The sequence below is a fragment of the Globicephala melas genome, chromosome 1 (genome assembly GCF_963455315.2).
Source record: "Globicephala melas chromosome 1, mGloMel1.2, whole genome shotgun sequence".
Lineage (NCBI taxonomy): Eukaryota > Metazoa > Chordata > Mammalia > Artiodactyla > Delphinidae > Globicephala > Globicephala melas.
In genome coordinates this window covers 158,490,251-158,504,221 of record NC_083314.1, presented here as the reverse complement: position 1 = coordinate 158,504,221, position 13,971 = coordinate 158,490,251, and the positions used below count along the sequence as shown (strand labels likewise).

Sequence of the window (13,971 nt, the reverse complement as noted above, 5' to 3'; positions counted from 1 at the left end):
CAATTTCGTTTCTTTTTATGGCTGAGTAATATTCCATTGTATATATGTGCCACATCTTCTTTATCCATGCATCTGTTGATGGACACTTAGGTTACTTTTTGAAACGTGTTATGTTGACAATCTAGATGGGCCTCATCCCACTAGTGGGGAAAGTGACTCTTCAGGTCTGAGCTCCTCTTCATCCATTGTCTATTCTTTTGCACATTCCCCTCTCATCCAGCTGCCTTCCATGCTGCCCCCCACTGCCCGTCCTCTTTGCCGGGTCCCTCAACTCAGTCACTCCCTCCCATGCTGGAACAGAGTGGCCGGGGACAGTGTACTTGTCTCTCCATGGCTGCAGGTGTCAGGAGTAACATCTGGCCCCATCACAGTCCCAGCTTCAGTTAAATCAATGATGGCTCATGGAAAGATAATGAGGGATAAAACCTGGAGCCCACAGAGCAGCTCTTTCACGCCGTGCTGGCTTCCTCTGGTCTCTGAGATGTTCCTAATTCGTGCTGATCTCCTGCTGTTCCTCCTGTAACTCCAGCTGGCCTCCGTCTGGAATACACTGCATTGGTTTCCTCTTTAAGGGTTTAGGGATTAGGCGAGAGGCTGAGAGCAGATGAGCCCAAGCAAGAAAGTCTAGTCTCAGCCTTGCCCAAACAAATAGGGCCCTGATTCAAAGCCAGGATTTGGGATGGGGGAGGGGCTGGGCGGGAGTAGATGGAGGAGTCTCCGTGGAATTGACCAGAGGGTGTCTCTGTGGCCCCAATCTCAGTGGGGAGTGGAGGGTGGGCAGTGTGCTCAGCCCCACGCAATGGAGGGTATCATCTGATCTTCACAATCCCCTATAAAGTAGGTATTTAATAGTATTCCCTTTTAAGAGAGGAGGAAACAGGGCCAGAGAGGTGAGGTGACTTGCCTAAGGTCATAGAGCTCAGGAAGGCAGCGCAGAAACCGTTCCCAGGTCCATCTCAGTGGCTTGTAAGAGCTAAATGTCAGCACTTCTTGACTCTGCGATCAGTGATATTCATTGGTAGCTTGATATTGGCCATGGTGGGAGTATTTACACCATGAAAACTGGCAAGCACTATATATCTGGGTTTTCCCCCTTTTTGGACAGCTGGTTGTACACGTTTACTAGTACACCGTGTCTGTCCTATTTAAAAATCCCCGTGCTTTATGTCCCCAGTGGTTGTCAGGCACAAGATATGCACCAGAATTGTTTTTGGAGCATTTTTTGGAAAGTATGGGCCATAGAGAATGTGGGGTGGGGCCTCAATCTGTGTTTTGAGAAGCCGCTCATCTAAGCTATTACTCCTAACTGGGAAACACACAGAGAGGGGTCTGGGCTTAGACGGGGAGACCTGTTCAATCAGAGGGAGAGGGGGGAAACACATTGGAAGGAGGCCTCTCTTCCCACAGCTCCTCCCTGAGAACAGCTCACTGGGCAGACCCAGGTGATGGTTATGAGCACAGACCATCAGGCCAGGCCATCTACTCTCCTTTCCTCAGTTGCCTCATCTGAAAAATGGGAATGATAATAGTACCTGCCATATAGGGTTGTCACGAGGAAGAAACGGGTTAATAGATGTACTTAGAACGTGTCTGGTGCATGGTAGACACCACGGAAGTGCTGACAAACATTCATGTTCTGCCTTCTCTGGCAGCAGGTTGTGACAGCTATGGACTCAGCCCCCAGGGACATGACTGGGTTATTGGAAGAGAGTAGCAGACATGAGTTGCATCCTCCTGACTTACCTCTCTTGGCAAAAGACAAAAACAATTGCAAGGAGCTAACACTTACTGAGCACCTATAAACCTCAGAACAGTTTCTATGTGCCTTAGGTGTATTAACTCGCTTCATTCCCATTTTCACCTTACGAGGAGGGTGTTATTATCACCCATTTTAGAGGAAGGAACTGAGTCACAGAGAGGTTAGGTCTTTTGCTCAAGGTTACACAGCTGGGGAGCAATGGCGTCAAACCCAGGCCACCAGCTCCCGAGCCCTCCCTCTGTCCTATGACCAGCCCTTGGTTCCCACCTCTGGATATCTCAGTCACCCACCACACAGCATTCAGAGGGGTCTTTCTGAAGAATAAACCCAACCCCGTCACTCCCCTGCTTGGCATATTTCAACGGCTCCTTCTTGCCTTTTCAGAAAAAGCACAAATTCCTTAGTATACCTTGCAAGGCTCTCCACCCCTCTGGCCTCACTTTTCTTCCCACCCCCCTCTCATATTTGCCCCAGGAACACCACACTGCTTTTGTCTCCCTTCCGCATTCCTCGCTGGCCCCTGCCCCCATCATGCAGCTTCTCTAGGCCAGTGTCTTTGTGCGTGCTCTATCCCTGGGCTGGAATGCCTGTCTTCTCCATCCTCCTGGGGTGGGCTCACTCTGAGAGTCAGCTTGTCACCTGTTTTGGGAAGCCTCCCTTGACTACTACTCTACTACTATCACACAATAGGGTGGGTCAAGGGCGCTTCTGCTCTTATCTTGGGACCTCTTTGCTTTCACCCCACTGATAACAACTGTCCATGTCTGCATCTGTGTCCCCTAGGAGCCCCTGGGCTCCCATCACCCAAAGTGGAAAGAAGGGTCAGCCAGCTGCGTAGCTCTCTAGGGTACCTAAACAGCACTGGGAAGAGCCTGGAATGGAGAGGCCAGTGTTTTACATCCTCCTCTCAGGAGGAGATTTCTATGGGGCTACAAGTTAGGAGTGGTTTGGCAAATTGCCTGAGGTGGAGGATGAGCCCCTCAAGGGTACTGCTTTAGAGACAAGAGAGCTTCCCTAAACTGCCTTTGAAGGAGGTGGGTCTGGGGAGATGGAGGGATTTTGCTGTGTAGGGCGGTGAATGCAAGTTTGGGGCCAGAGCTGAACTGCTGGGGCCACAGAAGAGAAGCTGAGCTCTGCCTCCAGGGGGCACCCTCCTCCCTCTACCTCTGCACGGGGCTCAGCCTCTTCTCCAATTCAGTGTTGACCTGATACCTAAGGCCTGAAAGATGCCCAACATGAGCCTGCCTAGGGCCTCCGTGACTCAGCTCACTTCCCTGAGGACTAAACGCCAGCCGGATTCAGTGAGAAGGGCAGCATCTCTGGCTTTGGTGGGGACTCGGGTGCTGGCGACATCAGCCCTTCCGGTTTCCAGATGCAGCACTGAGTTGGCTGACACTCACACAGTGGCTGTGGCCAATCACAGCCTGGGAGGGGGCACGATGGGGTGTCACTGCCAGAGTCACCTTCATCCCTGTCACCCTGAGCCTGTACTTAGCTGCAAAGTGTTGTAGGGCTTGTGGCACTGAGTACCACCATCCCTGTGACATGAGGGCAGTGACAATGTGGAGCTGGAAAAGAGGCCTCTTTGTCCGGCTCCAATTTTTTGTCCAAACTGCCCTGGGCTGAGACCCCATGTGCTGTACACAGTGAACTGTGCATAACCTTGCTGCTTGGCAAAAAGTTGCTGTTCTCCATGCCAAATGTTGACACATTGAATTCAGTATCAACGAGGGACCTTTTAGAAACATTCAGCATAACATAATAGACTAATTCATTAGCACCCCATGGGTCTGACTGGGTGGAAGCTGCAGCTCGGAAAACAGCGCCTTAAGGAATGACAGATGAAAATATCTTTCCCATGATATAACTGTTATTGCCGAGAAGCGGCATTAATTGTGATTGCTTATCTATTAATTTATTATAATTCTCTTTTCACCTCCAGGCTTTTACCTACACATGACATGTACCAGGGGCTCAGCTGGGGCTGATTAACGCGGGGTTATCTGGGAATGGCTCAAAGCTGGCTGGAACAGATAATGGCAGCTGGGGTAATTAAAATGTCTTCTGCATGGGAGAAGCAAGTTTGGAGAATTTTTTAGACACAAAGAGTTGGTGACGTGGGTCTCCTAAAGGGAAGGAGATAAATGCCAAATGCCACTGCCCTCCCACATACAGCCACGATTGACCAATGGGCACAGAGGGGCACAATCATGAGGTAGACTCTCAAGCCAACGGGGCTGGAAGGAGGAAACTGGAGCTGGAGCCGGAAGCAGGACACGGGGACCCAGGCGACATAGCTGATGCCCTGGCATATGGGGAGCTGCTGGGAGATACCCTGGTACCCACTGCAGCCCAACCCCCCAACACACACACATATTCCACTGCATGAACTATTTGTATTGCAGGGACTGTGCCTCTCTGGAAGGATCGGCTCTTCCTGACCCTCAGAGAGGCATGGGGAGGAAGGGCAGTGGGCTGGAACAGAAGCCAGGAGCCAAGGCTTTTATCACTGATCTGCTGGGAGACTCCAGGTAGTTCACTCAACCTCTCTGGTCCCAGGTTTCCCCATCAGTTAATGGGGAGCACAGACTGCCCTGTGAAGAGGAAAATCAGCGATGTGGAGAAAGGGCTTTGGAACCTGTGAAGTGTGGGTGCCGCTGAGATTTGTGGAGGCTCTGTTCCCCGCATTAGTGTCAATCACGTGATGCCTGGACCATCACAGCCTGTGGAATCCGAGCCGGAGCCAGACAGAGGAAGCCAGGCAACACTGCGTGCGGCTCTCGGCACAAGCTTCAGCAGAGGGCTTTGGAGCTGGACAGGTCCCGGCTCGTCAAAATCCTTGCTCTGCTCCTTTTTTTACTGAGTGACCTCTCTGAGCCTCAGTTTCTACTTTTCTGTAAAATTGGGAAAGTCATCCTCCCCTTGGAGAGTTGTTCAGAATTTTGGATGAGATGGGGTATACTGAGCGCATAAAATATATAAGCAGGAATTATTTAATTAATCAATTTAACTCTTACATAGTACTAAGTAACACTTTCCTTAGTGCTTTACTGATGTCAACATACTCGCTTAATGCTCAGCATAAGAGTCCTATGAGATGGTACTGTTCTTGTGGCCATTTTACAGATGGAGAATGAGGCAAAGTGACGTGAAGTAACTTGCCCAAGGAAGTGGAAGAATCTCGATTCTAACTCGGGCGGACTGGCGCCAGAGTCGGTGGACGTCACTGTTGCTATGATGTGGATGTTAATTTCACTGATTACTTTCTACTTTGTATTATATTCATTCATTCATTCATTCATTCAGGCATTAATGAGCACCTACTGTATTCCAGGTGCTATTTGGGCACTGGAGATATAGAGGTAAACTGGGCACCGTCCTTGATCCTCATGTGCACAGAGGAAGCTACCAGCTGGTGAGCTTTGTGTTGGATCCAGCTCTAGACACCCCGTCTCACCCAAGTGCCTAGCTTGGTACCTGGGACCTTGAGAGCATATGTATATGCCTGCTGGATAAGTGAGTATATGAATGACTGAATTAAGGAAATGTAAAAGTGAGGAAAGCAGGGACTTCCCTGGTGGTTCAGTGGTTAAGACTCTGTGCTTCCACTGCAAGGGCTACAGGTTCGATCCCTGGTTGGCAACTGAGATTCCACATGCTGCGCAGTGTGGCCAAAAAAAACAAAAACAAAAACAAACCCCATAAAAAAGTAGGGAAAGCAGACACTCTCTTGGGCTAGGATACTGCCCCAGGGTGCAAGGATACTGCCCTGCCCCTCCTTCCGAGAAGTCCGACCCTGACCTCACGCTGGCACTGGCATTAATGTGGAGAGCCACTGGCGTACTGGGGTGGTGCCTTCTTCAGAGTCTTGTCTAGAAGCTCATGTCGGGCCTCAGGGCTGAGAGCTCCCTGAGGGGACACTCCCTCTGGCCTTGGAATGAGGGCACGAGCCAGGCAGAGATGCTTTTAATTGACTGTCCGGAGCTAAGACCGGAAGCAAAGCACAAAGAGGACTTAACCACAGGCCCCGTGTGGACACAGTGGACGGGGGGTCAATACTCGGGGTGGGTGAATGAGATCTGTGGATTTTGCTCCTGCCGCTTCTGAAGGGCTCTCCCAATGCCCCAGCCCTTCTGCTTGGGGGCCATGACTTAGATTCTGTGAGCCCACTGTACTCCGCCCCCCACTGCCAGACCTCGGCTGACCAGGTCTGGCAGTGGTGACCTTGACCACAAGGAGTGGTCACCTCCCAAGGGGGGGTTGCTACAGTCTGGCTGATGACTCAGCCCCTATCCTGGGGACATTTGAAAATGTGCGGATCGCATTTATTTATTTGTCACCCAGACTGGAAATTAGTGAGCAGGGACAGGGATGCTAAACATTCTACAGTGGGCAGGACATTCCGGAAGGATTAATGTCCAGCCTCAAATGCCTATATAGTGCCCTGTTGAGAAGTAATGGCCGGTGCTTGGTCAGTCCGAAATTTGACCCGGGGAAGGCGGGTAACACTCAGAGAAAGCGGTGGTGAGAAGCAGCAGAGGCAGAACGGATGGTCAGCTGGGGTGTGATGATCCCAGGGCAGCTGTGATGAGCTGAAGTTTCCAGGGAACAGAGACTGCGAGGACGGAGCTGAGGCCGAGAGCAGGGGGAGGGAGCAATGGGCAGAGAGAGGGAAACGGAAGAGGCTGGCTGAGTCTCAGGGCAGAGGGTTGGAACCATAATTCTCGTGATGTCCACGGTTGCTCTGGATCCAGAACCACTCTCCACATCTGCTCTTGTGGCCTGGTGGTTCATTCCTGAGTCTCTAGTGACTTGAAGTTACTTGAGTGAGCTCTGCTCCTTGAAACCAAAAGAGGCCAAATGAAGGATCTGAAGTCCAGAGGCGTCACAAATGATTCCCATTTTAGAGGCAAGGAAACTGAGGCCCAGGGAAGCTAAGCAATCTGCCCACGTGCACAGTCCCTGGTGCCAAAGGGACTCTCAACCTTATCTATGCCTCCGAGGCCTGCTCTCCTGTCACTGAACTGGGAAGTAATGTGGAGGGGGGATGGGCACGGTCTGCAGGGGGACCACAGCGGTCCCGGGAGGTCTGCCTGCTCCTCCCTTGTCTATTCCTACATGGACGCCAGGGCTTTTTTACAGCAGCTCAGAGCGGTGAGGACTCAGAGAGGTAAGCCAGCAGGATGGAAGTGTGGCAAGAATGCACTGAGCTGGCACAGGGCTGGTGGGGACCTCTAAGGGCCCAGAGGTTGGACTCAACACCCTAGGAGCCCAGGGCTGCCATGCCTGGAGACAGGGCCTCGGGCGCCTGGCATGTGCCCCACCCCACCATCCCAGCCTTGCTCCTCTGCCCTGCTCCTAGCTCCATACGGAGGTGGAATATTGGGGATCTGATGACCTCATCCTCCAGCCTCCAATGACTTTCCCAGGGGAGAAGCTCGCTCGGGTGGATAGAAATCCAGAAGGGACCAGGGCAGAAGGTACCTGGTCTCAGTCACCAGCTTCCAGCATCCCTTTCTCCCACCAAGGCTCCCGGCAGGTCTCCAGGTCTGGGCTCTGGATCAGAAGAGTGTGCAGGGTGGCCCCTGAGCTCTGCCATGGGCACAGGGTTGGGGGTGGAGAGAGGGTAACAAGCAGCTGTATGCTGGGAAATGCTTAATAACCAGCTCTCAGGGGATGGCGAGGAGGAACCTCTTATTTGTAGCATTTGCCAGCTTCTGTGGTGTGAATACTCCCACCTTGGCCAATCTCAAGCTACTTGCATGATGTCACTGACTGAAAGTGGAGCCAGGAAGAGATGAACACAGCTGGCTCTGGCAATCAACCAGAGTGAGCCTTGAAGAGCTAACCTGCCTCCTGGCCTTTGCTTATGCTGTTCCTTCTATGTGGAATGCCCTTCCTCTCTCTCCTTGGTGAACTCCTGTTGATCCTTCAAGGTCCAGTTCAAACATCTTCTTTCCTGTAAAGACTGCCTGAAATTCCCCACCTTCCACCGGCTCTGTGGCACCCGGCGTCTCCTTCTGCTGTGCCCCGTGGCCATCTGATGTGATGGCTTGTGATGGCACAAGCCGGCCGAACGAGTTACACATAGAGATGCAGACTGGGCAGGATGGGAGCTCCTTGAGGGCAGGCCTCAGTGCCAGTTGTCTTGAGATAATCAGTTGAATACAGGTGCTGGGTAAGGAATGTTAGCTGGGTACTGGGTGAACGAAGGAACACAGCTAGAGGCTTGCAAGACTGCAGTGGCAAGTCTGACACAGATTTCGGGAGCCTGTTTCAGCCACAGGATGTTTAGTGATGCTGTCACTTGCCCCATATCTGGGCTGGGTAAGAGTCTACCCGGGGCCGCAGTGACATCCAGGGCATCTGGCCCCAAGGCAGGGTGGCTGGGGGTTGGTGCCCCTTTGGCACAGGGATCTCGTTATTCTGCTGATCTCAGACCACAACTAATTACCCTAATGGGTTTAAATGGCCCTCAATGTTCTCAAGGTTTGGACAGGACCCATCTGGAGCCCGCAGGTGGGCTGGCCCCAGCTGATAGCGAGTGGGCAGACCTGAGCGTGGATGTCACAGGAATCCAAAGTGGCAACTCCCGTTGTTGCGTGAGGCCTGAGGCCTGGGACCTGTGTGGGGGCGTGTGGGCTGGGGCCAAGGGTCATCGTCATAACAACAGCCCTTCACACGAGCAGGCCCTGCTCTCAGAGCTTTAGTTCACGAACTCATTCAGTTCGCACAACAATCCTAGGAGGTAGGAGCCATGATCATGCCCATTTTGCAGAGGGAGAAACTGAGGGAGGTTAAATTATCTCTGCGAGGTCTCACAGCCGGCAAGCAGAGGGGCTTGTGTGCACACTGGCAGGTTCTAGAGTCCCTGTCTTTAGTCACAACAAGATGTCACTCCTCAAAGTGGGCAGGCCACAAAGGCAAATTTGTGCCCTTGCCTGGGGCCACACCTACAGCCTTAGGAAGCAAGTCCAGCCTGAATCTCCTCTAGCTGCTGCAACTGTCTCCCCCGGGCTGACCTTGTTCTGAGGGAGCCCCACCCCGACCCGTGCCAGGACTCGGAGGTACGTTACCAGGGTGGTGAAGATGAAGTGGTAGTATTCGGTCATCATGCCCATGGCCATGGCCTACGGGAGAGCAAAGTGTCAGCACCCTGCAGGGAACACCTGAGAAGCCCCTCCCCCTCTCCACCCTGGCAGGGGGGATGGGGGGTGGGAAGGGAGCGGGGAGAGAGCGGTGAGGACCCGGGGCAGCACAGGCTGGCGGTGGGTTGGGAGAGGCTGGCCGCTTGGAGTGGGGCATCCTCTGAGACAGGGAAAATGACTGGCTGGCAGACAGCAGTGGATTTCACACTGGAGTGTGCAGCAAAATCATGGGTGACACATTAAAATGCAGAATCTTAGGCCACGCTCTCCAAATATTCCAAATTCTGCAGGGCCAGGTTTGCCTTTTTAGTAAGCATCGCTGGGCCTGCCACACTTGGAGAAATGCTGCTGGAATCCGCCCAACATCGCCTCCTCAAGTGCCCTGACTCTCCTCAGCTGAACTCACTGTCCTGGCTCCAGAAAGACGTCTGTGGGAGCTCGGCTCCCACCAGCCCAGCCAGGCCCGACGAGGAGGGTCTGTCCTCAGTCTGAGCCTCCCCCGGAAGGGCTGACACATCCCTGCGTCTTGGGTCCTGGTTGGCCACACAGCAGGCCACATGGCTGCTGTGAATTACTCTTCTACACCATCATGAAATCTAATGTATTTTATTAGAAGCCGATAATCTATAATACTAATGACCATCACGCATTTTCCACAGAGTTCTTCAGAATGCGGGCCCACAAAGTGCTCCAGGAGGAGATGTCACTGGGTCAAATACACTTTGAAAATGCTTCACATTCCCTCCCGGTCTTGGAGGTTCACAGCCCGCATTCGCAGGTGAAAGGCTCAAGGAGTCCTCAGTACGCAGACGTGCTCACCTTGGTTTAGTTCAGGGTCAGGCTGAGCACAGAATCTTCATTTTCAATTCTAGGAGTTTTCATGTCAGCAAACTGGGGAGTGAATTCTGACTTTCTGGCTGGATGACCTCAGGCCCAATACTTTCCCCCGGAGCCTCAGTTTCCCCATCTGAAACCGAGCACGATAATCGCCCCCACTTCCCAGAGCAGCGATAAATGAGGAGCTGTGTGTGTACCCGGCACCGAGTAACTCCTCAGGGAACCCAAGTTGGGATTGTCTTTATTACTCAGTTACACATGCCTGGAAGAGGAGGGAGGCACTGGGCACCGCTGGCCGGGACACTGAGGGTTAAGGGATTTCTGGGGAGCATGTACTTCCTCCACGCTGAGCGTAAAGGTTGCCGCATGCATGCTGACTGTGCCCCGGGCACTGGGATAAACGCTTTCCTCGCCTCATCTCACTGAATCCTCCAGAACCAGGGCAGGGAGGGATCCTTCACTCCATCTACAGAGCAGGGGATGACTCCAGGGCCACTTGTTCCTGGATATATAACACCCATGGGCAGAGGCAGGATTCAAGCTCTCAAATGAGTTTTTAGCCCCTGTGTGAAGGGTCCTGGGGTGGGACTTCCTCTGGGGGAAGACAGAGGCTGCCGTTCAGCTTGGGCACCCCTTGCAGGGTGTGCAGGGAAGGCCTTGAACATATTCCTGGCCAGCTCAGCACCTCTCCCCCTGTATCCCTGTGACCCTTCCCTGCCACCAGCCTCTCCCGGGGTCATGTGTCAAGGCCCCACAGAATGCCTCCTCCAATCACCAGGTTCGCTTTCTGGGACCACATAATTGCCTTTTACACAAAGCACTGGTTCGAATCAGAGTGGTTTTGTTTTCGGCTGCGGCACCCTCGGAGGGGGGCTGTGAGCGATTTCACTGTTTGTTTCTTAGGGGGCTGGCAGAGCTCGCCCTGGTTCCCAGCACGCCACCCTGGGCTGTCGGGAACGGAGGTGCGGCCAAGGACCGAGAGCCATTCTCCTCCGCCGCCGTTGCTGCAGAGCTGAGCAGATGGTGCACAGAGCCTCGATAAACCTCCCAGGGATGGGAGAGTGACACCGAGTGCCACGGGCTGCAGGGAATCAGTGGCTGGAAGAGGAATGCTGGGGGCTGTTCCCGAGACCCCCAGGCCTCCCCGTGCTTCCTGCAGCGTTCTATTCCCTCTCCGCAGCCCCCGCCTCCCACCTGCCCCGAGGTGGCGTGGAAACTAGCATTTGCTCAGCACCCTCCGTGCGCCAGGCCTGGCTGGGGCAGCTCAACCATCGTCTCATCCCATCCTCACACCAACTCAGAGTGTCAAGACCACTGTGTCCGATTTGCTGCTGGTGAAACTGAGGCTCACAGAGGCAAAGTGACCACCCAAGGTCATACAGCCGCAAAGAGGCAGACTAGAGGTTGAACTTGGATCTGGTTGACATCATGGAAATGGGGGGAGGGGGGAGAAGTGGCAGGCAGACCCCAACCACCCCTCCCGCTGGCCGGTGCTCACGCACCTGCTTGAGGATCTGGGCGGCCATGGTGTGGCTGCAGTCGAAGATAATGCGAAATTCCCGGCCTCGCTTCATCTCCTTGAGCAGTGGGCGCGAGTCATCAGAGTCAAGGGGGAGCTGGCGGATCTTCAGGCGGATGCTGTACCTCGATGGGGCCATGATGAGCTCCTGCAGCCGGATGAGCCCTGAGAGGTCCCGGGGCACAAAAGACACATGTGAGCCCACGTATACCTAGCTGCAGGTATCCACAGACTCGTGTGGCCACAGGTCTACAGACACACATGGACACTGACATGTGGCCCACGGAGATAAGTTCATGGACTCAGCCACGCATGTGCAGACCCAGGCACTAGCAGACTGCGGCACAGACACGTGCCCCCAGCCGTGCATGCTGGCTCATGCCCACAGGCATGTGTGCACATACAAACACATGCTTACACGCACACACAGGACATACACTTGGGTTGATAAGCACATGTGTACACAGGTAGGTAAAGGTGTGTACACACCTGTAGATTCAAAAGCAGGCACGGACTGCTAGCGAATCCCCCCCGAGTCCACCCACCTGCACCTCTCTAACTCAGTCGGTGTAGAGACTCATGGAGCCTGAACCAGAGGCCCCCCACTCTTCCTCCCCCTGCCCCCTGCAACACTGTGAAGCATGGGACATAATCTTCCTAAACAGTCCCAGCAACCTGCTTCCAGGATGCGGCCCAAGTGGCAGCTCCAGGCTCAGCTGTACCAACGGTTGGACCAGGTAAGGAAGGCCAGGTGGCATTTGTGCCCGGCCTCCACCCCCAAGGGCAGGCTACCCCCGAACACCTTAACCATTCTTCCGGGCTCAGTGCAGCCACCTCCTCCATGACGCCTGCCTCTACTGCTCTGCCCAGACAAGATCTCCCCACCCCACTCCCATCCTGCCCCTCTCCCCCGAAACTCGGTGGCCTCGTCCTTCAGCACTAGCGTCTTCTGGCCTCATCTCACTCTCCTGGTCCTGTCACAGACTCCTCAACATTAGGGACTGGGTCTCCCCATGCCCTAGCACGGGGCCTGGCACTCCGGTTGTGCTCAACACAAATTTCCAGAATTGGATTGACTACTGTTTCCCCCACTGAAAAATCCTCCACCTTGGCATTTTGCAAAACCACCTAATCTGGGGACTTCCAGGGAAAACTGAATGTCACTTCTTGGAGACAAATGGCTCGCTTAGGTCTAATTAAGTTCATTTCCGTCCTCAGTACAAGGTCCATTCTTGCTGACTCCTCTCTGCTTAGCCTGGAAGCAAGCTTGCTTGCTGTTCTCTCTCGCCCTACCCACTGCAGGAAGAGCGGAGGAAGCACAGGCCCAGGGTCCCAAGCAGGCCATCCCCTCCCACCTGCCAGGCTGCCCGCCCACGCTCAGGGCTCGGTGTCTGCATCCTGGCTGCACTGTCCACTCAGCCATGCTCTATTTCCCCGCGAACAGCACTCTGGCTTTCCTTTGGGGAACAACTCTTCCCCCATGCTCAGTCCATGTGACCCAAGAGTCCCCACTCCAGGGACACAGAATCTGGCGCCAGCCTGGTCAATCAGCACATGCATTGCTCTAGGCAAAGGTATGGGCTTAGCGATGGATGTGTGACACCAGCTGGTTCTATCAGATGACTCCCAGGAATTGTGCCAGAGCAACTGTTAAGAGACAACCCTCTTTCCATTTAACTCCAAATGGGGAGGAAGCAAGTCTGGGGTCATCACTTAGAACCTGTAAAGGATTCCCACAGGGCAGAAGTCAGGAAACACAGAAAGAAAATAAGCCCTAAAGATACTCGTTTGCACCTCTAAAGCTAAAACTACTCCTGAACTTTCCAGTAAATGAAACCAACAAAATCCTCCCCCCACCCTCGCCTTTTTTTTTTTTCTTTGCTTAAGCTAGTTTGCGATGGACTAAAGTTCGCAATCAGCTGTCGCAGGGCCCCCTATCCGGAAAGAGTCCCCACACACAGAGAACCCACTTCCTGAGCCTTCCAACAAAAAGTCTGGATTTCCAAAGCCATTTCTGGTACATACACCTGGGTCTGTCCAGCCTCTCATTCCCACTCCTGAGGGCTGGCCATCTGGAAAGCGAACCGACTGGTATCCATCACTCCACTCTGCTGGGGAGGACAGAGATATTTCTCTGGGACCTAAGTCTCCCAAAGAGCTCTCAAACAAGCTTCGCCATGGCTGTGGGCATCAGGAACCCCCAGCCTCCTAGAAGGTCTCAGATCCAGGTGTGTGGGCTGGGAGAGGGCTCTGGAGCCCTGGAGTGGTCTGGACCAAACAGGGGCCCCAGTGCTTTCTAATACCAGACTTGCTGGGGGCAGGAAGAGGATATCAGGTGACCTTACAGAGGAAGGAGGGGTCACAAGCTCCCCCCAAACACACACACACACACACCCATCCTTACCCTCCCTCCTCAACTAATCCCAGAAGTTCTTACTTTGGCTGAATGATGCTGACTGCTCACACCTGTTACCTTGCGAGGCCCTGAGCGCATGCTTTGTTCCTACTCGCTCAGTTTTCAGACCCACGCACAGCATCAGTAGGCACATGGGATTTGGGGACCCAGGACATGAGGACAGGGACAGTCTGGATGCTAGAGCAGAGGCCACCAGAGCTTTCTTGTCAGCCAAGTTCATTGCCCTGTGTAATACACAGTGACCCACCTTCTCCAGCAGCAAATGTCAGACCTCCTTCCCATCAGTGTATTC

General features: G+C 53.6%; 1 protein-coding gene across 5 annotated transcripts in view; it reads right to left on the bottom strand.

The window, feature by feature from the left end:
* GRIK3 (glutamate ionotropic receptor kainate type subunit 3) overlaps window positions 1-13,971 on the bottom strand; it is a 243,945-nt gene that overhangs the window by 66,086 nt on the left and 163,888 nt on the right. For all 5 annotated transcript variants that reach the window (XM_060307754.1, XM_070045534.1, XM_030869066.3 and 2 more), the window contains exons 4-5: window positions 11,247-11,428; window positions 8,836-8,889 (exon numbers count right to left, since the gene is read on the bottom strand). In XM_060307754.1, coding sequence (XP_060163737.1) covers window positions 8,836-8,889; window positions 11,247-11,428 — 236 coding nt within the window. The remainder of the gene's footprint in view (window positions 1-8,835; window positions 8,890-11,246; window positions 11,429-13,971) is intronic.